The 9,008-nt window shown below is 44.6% G+C and overlaps 1 protein-coding gene across 1 annotated transcript; it reads left to right on the forward strand.

The window, feature by feature from the left end:
* The first annotated feature begins 193 nt into the window (after positions 1-193).
* MTFMT (mitochondrial methionyl-tRNA formyltransferase) lies at positions 194-8,124 on the forward strand. Its single transcript, XM_028705758.2, has 9 exons — positions 194-419; positions 1,769-1,981; positions 3,207-3,329; positions 4,146-4,248; positions 4,498-4,573; positions 5,330-5,421; positions 6,066-6,147; positions 6,695-6,777; positions 7,494-8,124. The coding sequence occupies exons 1-9, from the start codon at positions 253-255 to the stop codon at positions 7,686-7,688; spliced, it is 1,134 nt and encodes a 377-aa protein (XP_028561591.2). The 5' UTR covers positions 194-252; the 3' UTR covers positions 7,689-8,124.
* The last annotated feature ends 884 nt before the right edge of the window (positions 8,125-9,008 follow it).

Below are 9,008 nucleotides of genomic sequence, written 5' to 3' on the forward strand. Positions count from 1 at the left end.
CTCGAGGTAGGCCCCGAACAGTTGCCATGGATACGGCTTGCCCCTGGTTGCTGCGGTTACTGGATTAACACCGCCCAGCAATCCCACAAGGCCACGCGGCGAGCCAAACAGACTCGAGCAGTTGTTGCCCCGCCCACAAATGCGCAAGTGGAGTGTCGCGCGGGGCTACTACGTCATTCGCGCCGCGACGCTGGAGCGCACAGGCGGGGTGGGCGGCGGCGGCGGCCTGTGGGGGCTGCTGGCGGAGGGGCCATGAGGGGCCGGATTTTGCGGGCCTGGCGGGGCCGGTGGAGCCTGGGGCGGGGCTACGCTTCGGGAGCCGCAGAAGTTCCGAGGCGGGAAAAGCCGCCCTGGCGGGTCCTGTTCTTTGGGACCGACGGCTTCGCGGCGGAGACCCTCCTAGCGCTCCAGGCTGCCCGGTGGGTCTCTAGGGTGGAAGAGGGAAGGGGGGAAAGGCCTTCGGGAGCCGGGACAAAGGTTATGGTTTGTGGGACAGGGAGAGGGTGAAAGGGCATCGAGTGAAAGGGAGAAGAGAAGCTCCAAGAACAGGAGCTGCCCATTTCCAGCTCACTATGGCTATTTATCTATCTAACCCAGTAGTGGCTGCTCTGACTGACAGCAGCAGCAGCAGCAGCAGCTGTATTTTGAGAATTGGTATTCCTCATCAACTAGCTACCTCGCTGTTATTACCGGTATCATTATCGTTATTTTTCGTTAACTGTCCTTCAGCACAATTTCCCACCGTGGGTTGCAGCATTTTAAAGGTACATACAATATTAAGACCAATTTAAAACGGATGCAGTCAAAAGAATAGGAAGGGTCCATATAGGCCTTCCAAGCATTCCATCCTCAAAGATCCTAAAGTGCCACCTTGGAAACAGCATCATTTCATTTTTATCAAAGCAAGCTGATTAAGGCAAGAGACAAAATGTTTTGCAACATAAATTATAAAATACTGTTCTGTTGGTTAAGCACAGTACTGTGTGGGTATGTATATAAAAGGTAAAGGGGACCCCTGACCATTAGGTCCAGTCGTGGCTGACTGGGGTTGCAGCGCTCATCTCGCTTTATTGACCGAGGGAGCCGGCGTACAGCTTCTGGGTCATGTGGCCAGCATGACTAAGCCGCTTCTGGCGAACCAGAGCAGCACACGGAAATGCCGTTTACCTTCCCACCAGAGCGGTACCTATTTATCTACTTGCACTTTGATGTGCTTTCGAACTGCTAGGTTGGCAGGAGCAGGGACTGAGCGATGGGAGCTCACCCCGTCGTGGGGATTCGAACCACCAACCTTCTGATCAGCAAGTCCTAGGCTCTGTGGTTTAACCCACAGCACCACCCACTTATATCAGGTGTCAAAAACCCAGTGTAAAGAGGAGTGACTTGAGGATGGAGATGGAGGGGGGTTCCCTCACTGCCCCAAGGTGTTTGCTTTGTGCAGAAGGCATTGGAGAGATAAGAATGATAGAGAGCACATGTGGGGAAAGAGGGACTAGCTCAATTGGCAGAGTGAATGCTTTGTATGGAGAAGGGCCTAGGTTCAGTTGCTGGCAATTCCTGTTAAGTAGATCTGGCAGATGGTGATGAGAAAGACCATAGACCTTGGAGAGCTGCAGCCAGTCAAAGGAGACAATACCGGGCTAGATAGACAAAGCACCTGACCTGGTATAAAGGAGCTTCTTGCGGGAGGGCATTTACTGGGGTGGTAGCAGCTTGGCACTGTTCTCAAACATTGTCCTCCATGATTCTCTTTTATGTCCTGTGGCAGAGAGGCTAAGTCAGGTCGTCTTGTGGACCGTCTGGAGGTGGTAACGCTTCATTCCCAGCTGCCCAAGGGTCTCCCTGTCAAGAGCTGTGCAGAGCAACTTAAGCTCCCCATCCACCTCTGGCCAGATGTAGGTCTGTGTGACCACTTTGATGTCGGTGTGGTGGCATCATTTGGGCGCCTGCTCAGTGAGGACCTCATCCTGAAGTTTCCATAGTAAGGCTGTGACCACAAAATGTGTTGAGTAGTTTGTTTATATTGCAATCTGGGCTGTGTGTTAAAGGAAAGTGGTTGGAGCAGGATAATATGGGAAAGGCTGTACTTCTTAATGAGACTAACTATGTGCAGGATTTTAGCACCTGAAGACATTAATAACAAATGCTCTCTCATATGCATTATTGTCCAAGGGGGTACAATAAGGGTTGCTTTACAGGCACTGTCAGTCTAAAATGGAATTGATTTAGTAACTCTAACTTCCAATGCAAAATATGTAGGGCTTTCACCATAAATTGATGCAGAGTGTACAATTCTTTGTACATGCAGTGGGGAACCTATTGGGATAACTGTGTTAATTTCCTATTGAAACCCTTTAGTGTGCAGAGTCAGCTGCATTTGACTAGTGAATCTTGGTTAGAGAGTAGACTTTACTTGTTGCAAGCACACAGGTATGCTTGTATGTAAGAAAATAATAAAGTTGTTTATTGTAGGAAATGCATAACTTGGATAGAAAAGGTTTCTCATTCTAGTTCAACTAACTAGTCTAAAGAAGAAAAAGGTATCTATGCTTACTCCTTTGTTCTCTCAGAGGCTAGTTAAAGATGACCTCTCATCTTGAGGAGGAGGAATTTGTAAACAGATTGCAATCTAAGACGTATCAGTCTATTATTATTATTATTATTATTATTAATAATAATAATAATAATAATAATAATAAAATACTATTTACTAGATTTATATATCACCCGTCATCAAAAGATCTCAGGTCAGTTCACAAGACAAGTTCTAAACAGGGAGAGAGAGAGAGAAGTAAGCTGATAGGTCGTGAGTGTGTGAATGTTCCTTACTCTGTCAGTCTATCAAAAGTGTTTACATCTCAACCTGCTAATTCCAGTTAGCCAATTTTGATGTTCCTTAAAGGCATGTTGTCATGTGCTCCCTGATTTTCTTTTTCTTACCCTTCACTTTTCTTGATCATGTTTTCCACTGTTTATCAGTGGGACAGTTTACTGGTTATAGCAAAATACAAAAATGGGAGAATACCTTTTTACTGTATGCATAATTATGTAATACTAAGTTTTCACATTATATTTTCATATCTTTGGGCAGTTACAATGAATGCTAAGTTGCATTTTTTAAAGTGAGTTCTCAAAATGGTTACTATTCGCTTATATATGTTACAGAATTACTGGTCCTATTCTAACTTCCAAATGTTCTGATTCAGTGGTGTGCTGAATGTCCATCCCAGCTGTCTTCCAAGGTGGCGAGGCCCAGCACCAATAATCCACACAGTGCTCCATGGAGATACAGTTACTGGGGTGACAATTATGCAGATCAGGCCTAAGAGGTACAATAGCTATTTAATTCAACAGAACGTTGGTGCAAACATGTCCTTTTTAGGAACTCATAATTTCATGGGTGTCAAATAGAGATGGGGGAAGAATCTGGTCAGCATCTCTAAACAGGCTGACGTGATCAAGTGCTCCCAGCTTTGCTTATGGACCCAAACACAGTTCCCAGTCACTTCTCCAGATTTTGCAATGCATTTTCAGTGCACTAAAAATGCACCCAAGAAGGTATTTTCTATGCAAAAGATGTGTATACAATGTGCAGTTAACCGGCAAATGAATTTTATGTAAGAAGTGTGTAGAAAATGCATGAAACGGGATGGAATTAGTTGTTCAGTCCATCCTTAGCGCTGGGTAATCTTCTCAGTGTCTTAAATTGCTTTGTGTTACTATTAAGGCAGTGGTTCCCAAATCTTCATCCCCACAGATCACTTGAAAATTGCTGAGGGTGTTGGCAAAACACTTAAATGGGGAAGGGCTTTAGTTCAGTGGTAGAGCATCTGCTTTGCATGCAGAAGGTCCCAGGTTTAATCTCTGACCTCCCCAGGTTGGGTTGAGAGAGACTCTTGCCTGAAATCCTGGAGAGCCTCTGATGATCAGTGCAGACTAGTGTTTCTCAAACTTGGGTCTCCAGCTGGTGTTGGACTACAACTCCCATAATCCCATAATCACTGGTCCTGTTAGCTATGAGCAGGAGTTTTAGTCCAACAATAGCTGGAGGCTCAAGTTTGAGAAACACTGGTATAGACAGCATTCAGCTAGGTGGACCAGTGACAGCTTCCTGTGTTCCTTAAAGTTGTGTGTTGTGTTCCTAGGTTTGATGTAGGTCCAATTATCAAGCAGGAAACATTCGCAGTGCCACCCTGTTGTTCAGCAAAAGAGTTGGAATCCATGTTATCCAAACTTGGTGCAAGTATGGTAAGTTAACACTGCTCCCCCCCCCCCCCAAGTTGCATCTCTAAAACAGTTGAAAACTTACGAGATGCTTAGAAATTCCAGGTTATGGGAACCAGGTCAGTTGAAGCATCCAGTTTCTAAGAGACAACAAGTTGAACATTGAGAAACTCACTTTCCTGAGTTCAGAATATAAATAACACTATTATTGTAGTCAAAACATTGTTTTCATGCTGTGTGGTGTGTTTGGGGTTTTTTTCTTCTTCCTTTCAGCTCATTGCTGTTCTGCAAAACCTACCTGAAAGTTTAAGGAACATGACAGAGCAACCAAAGGAAGGAGCAACTTTTGGTATGTACCCGATGTTTCATGTTTGTTCTTGTGAGCACATTGCAATCAAGCCTACAGTTTTTCATAGTTCAGGAATGGCAGCTGGTCTTTCTGATAGCCCAGAAGAAATGGATCACGACCTCCCTGGCAGGCCACTTTGACATCAGTTGACAACCTTAAAGAGGCACACAGTCAGTGCCGATCAGCTGACTGGCACTGACAACACACCTTCAAAGAGGGCAGCTGTAAGCAAGAGCAATTTGGTGTGCCGCTGCATTTTTACTTGCCACGCATGTCAGATGTGGGGCAGGTGAGCATGGCATAGGTGAAATGGCCTGGCCACAGTAGGATCCCTGCCCGGTTTCATTAGACCCACAGGCCAGAGTTTTCTTCATTGCCATTCCACCTTGGGGCAACAGCATTGAGAGAGGGAGGGTGCTGAGAGGCCAGTCTGTGGTAAAAGCCCCTCAATTTGCAAGGAAAGAAGTGAAGCAGGGGGAACACAATGCATTGCAGTGAAAGAATATTGGTGGTGCAATCATTTGAACTGTAGGGTTAAGAATGTAAGACAAGCCAGTTGGATCAGGCCATTGTTCTCTCTTGAGCACAAGAGCCTTCTCCCCTTTTGTGGTTTCCAGCAACTGGCATTCAGAAGCTTCCTGCCTCCAACTGTGGAGGGAGAGCATAGCCATCACGGCTAGAAGCTGTTGGTAGCCTTTTAGCTCTATGAACTTGACTCAGAGTTCACTCATTAACTTTCGTTTTGTTATCTTCAAGCTCCTAAAGCCAGCATTGCAATGAGCTGCATCCAGTGGGAAGAACAAACTCCTGAGCAGATACTGAGGATGCATCGTGCCTTGGGAGCAATGGTAATGCAGTGTGTTGCAAAGAAGTTCACTAAAATCCTAGGCGACAAAAGAATTTCAATAGCCTATCAATTATATATAATTAAATGCTGATTTGGGAGAGAATTTCTCCTACCCTTTATTATTCAGCTTTGGAGGAAATGGGTTAACCCCACCACTTACCAGCTGTTCTGGGATTGCAAAATTAAAATTTAAAAAAGCCGGAGGGGGGGAAATGCTAGTCGATTTTTTACTTTTTACGTCGCTGTAGCTTCAAATGAGCAACTCGTTCACCCACAGTTACATATTAGCTTTTTGTTGCTCAGATTCCTTTGAAGTCCTGCTTACCGTAGATTTAAACTGCATGCCTTATTTCCAACAAAGCTACAGGGCTGGCAGGTGAAGGCTGACCTTGATTTTTAAAAGTTGTTTTAAATCTAAAATGCACTCAAATTTCATACACCTTGGGGAAACTAGTTTGCATCTGACCTAGTCTTCTTGTATTTGAAATGCTTCTGCTAATACACATCAGAAAAAAGCGGAAACTAGCCCTAAATTTGTGTTTGTATTGCTGACTGAACATGAAAACAGTTTGACAACTCTGGATTCATTTAGCTGAAATGAGTGTGAACATCTGTGGCTAAGATAGCTTACTGTACCTTTTTCAGATGCCTCTGCAAACACTCTGGATGGGTACTACTGTAAAACTCTTGGATTTTGTGGAAGTGGAGGCATTACATGACCACAATGGTATGTACATACATCTCAGCAATTTTGGTTGTTAGCTATGGCACAAAAAGTAGTTAAACATAACACTGGAGGCACCTGTGAAACTGAAGTTATATATCATTCCTTGCCTTTGCTGCGAGTGTTTCAAATTGCTGTGTGACCTTTTAGTTTGGTGTCATCTTACCTTCTGGCCATAAATAAAGGCCCTGCCTTTGATCTCTAAAATCTTTTATAACCAACAGAAACCAACCTGCAGAGGCATGGTTCAGTAGAGGCGGTGATATCTTACCATGAAAACTAAGATCAGCCAAGAGTACCCTGTTTGGGTTGGCCTCCATAACAAATATGGATGACCTGGGGAGTGTAAATCCTTTTGAGTAGCTTCCTGCAAGTTATGCAACCTTCCCTTGGATGTTTACTAAAACCTGAGCTTAAGCAACACTTGGAAGCTTTGCAAGATATTTTCATTTGGGCTGGTTCTATGTGGCTGATGATACATCGGGCATGCACAACTCCACAACAGCCTGTTGTGGGAAAACTAAGTCTAGAACATGTGTTTTGTGTTCAGATAGGTTAGCAGCTGAAAACGGAACCGTCCCAGGATCAGTGTTCTATCATAAGCAGTTGCAGACACTGGTGATCCGTTGCAAGGTATGTTTGTATGTACAGTGGTACCTCGGGTTAAGTACTTAATTCGTTCTGGAGGTCTGTTCTTAACCTTGAAACTGTTCTTAACCTGAAGCACCACTTTAGCTAATGGGGCCTCCTGCTGCCACCGTGCTGCCGCTGCACGATTTCTGTTCTCATCCTGAAGCAGAGTTCTTAACCCAAGGTACTATTTCTGGGTTAGCAGAGTCTGTAACCTGAAGTGTATGTAATCTGAAGCGTATGTAACCCGAGGTACCACTGTATGTGGTGTTTCACTTTTCTTTCCTCAGATTGCTATAACTAGACAGTTCACAGGCAGCTGCAGTAAGGGGAACAGTTTGCAAATCAAATTTATGTTGAAGTTGCTTGCTTTTACCACTCAGTGGCTTGGAGAATCAAACTATGCAGAGTTCGCAAGCATTTCCTAAATCCATCCCCCCTTCCCATTGCATTACAGTAACTTGGGTTTTTAAACATGATTGAGAACTGACAGGATACTGAATTTCATGGATTGTATCCAGTGTTTGTCCTTCTCGGAGTAAACATCTTGTAATTAATGGGCATAACTTTACTTAGTTCCACTGACTTCAATGTGTCTATTCTTGAGTGTGTAAGTCAGTTGGATACAACCCCATGTTTTTTCTGTGTGACATCAGGACTTGCGGGATGTGCTGAGACCTCTCCAAGACTCAGCTTCACCTTGTTCTTTTCCCCTCCAGGAAGGCTGGGTTGGAGTTAAAGCTGTGGTGCTTAAGAAGAAGCTGACAGCTGCTGACTTCTACAATGGATACTTACATCCTTGGTTCCAGCAGAATTCCAAAATGACTCCTGGGACGTGCAGGTTCCAAACACTCAAGCTAGCCCCAGCGAAAAGGAGTCGTCAAGGAACACTGTTGCATGCTCACAACACATAGCAATGAAGGCCTGGTACGCTGTCAGAATCAACCAGGTGTTTGTTTATGCTGGCAGGGTTGGAGACATCTCTGCGCCATATCATCTCTGCATCAGAAATTGAGTCTTGGTGTCTCCCTGCGCAGCCATCAATCGAAACAGGGATGGAAGGAACAGGAAGATGTCAAGAGGCGGTGGAGTTTGACTGTTGCTCCTCTATGGGTCTCCCAAACGGTTTTCATTCTGGCTACCCTGAACAGTGTGTTCATCCACAATATCTGTAGCCTTGAAATAATCTTTTCAGCTCTGCGAGAGAGATTTATATGGGCATCCTTTCTCTGGCTTTCTAGGTTAACAGTACATTAATCCTTGTACTCAAAAGTGCAGGTTTGTAAAGTTACCTTAGATAACAATGGTACACTTACTGCAATATTGAATGATAAATTATTTTTTACATAAGTTTATCTGAATGATGTGGTCTTCTGTGACTCTTACAGTGTCTGTGGCCTACACTCTGATTAGCATAAGGATGTCTGTGTAAAAACAAGTCCCCTGCATTTTTCACATGCTAGGATAATCAAGAAGAAACAAGTCAGCTTTATATATTGTTTTGTTTTTCTTCAAACACTGGCTTCCTCACCAATAGCGGGGAACAAGCTTTGTGTTGACAAGGGTGGTATTTGAGAGTATATCCATTGACATTTCCCTGTAAGAGTGAGGAGTAAAGTGTTGCTTTGGGGACAGTAGCTCCTCAGGGTCTTGGGCTAAGAGAAATCTCTCTCTTACCTGCAACCCTCAAAACCTGTTGCAAAGGGTGGGGGACTGTTGGCAGCACATGTGGGGGCATCTTGAAGGGGTGGGGGGATGCAGAGCCAGAGGGAGTCCAATTGCATGAGTGGAAGTTGACTCATAGCATTGGACACAACTCAGTGTGCCTGCATTCTATGCACTGTGCAGTGCTATAACCCCTTGCAGTACATAAGTGCTCTCTCCACACACAGTCCACTTGTCATGATGGTGGGGGTTTTTTTACTGTTGTTTCTAACATTCTTGGCAGTGCTGTAGCACCAGTAAGCCAGCAGGTGGCACTCTGTGCTTCTGAGCCTAACATACATGGTCAGCCAACATTACTCCTTCAGCTGGAGTAAAAACAGTATCTAAAGGATGCTGTTAGATTAAACTCAAGCAATCCACAGCAGAAATTCAGAATAATAGCAGCAGCCAGCAGGCAGCCTTTGCTAATGAAGTTGCTATTTTTGGGCTGGGAGTCAGCCATATACTTCAAATGCAGGTGGTGCAATTAAAGGTTATCTGGCAGTCATGCATGACAAAACTGCCCCCCA

Source organism: Podarcis muralis, chromosome 14 (genome assembly GCF_964188315.1).
Source record: "Podarcis muralis chromosome 14, rPodMur119.hap1.1, whole genome shotgun sequence".
Lineage (NCBI taxonomy): Eukaryota > Metazoa > Chordata > Lepidosauria > Squamata > Lacertidae > Podarcis > Podarcis muralis.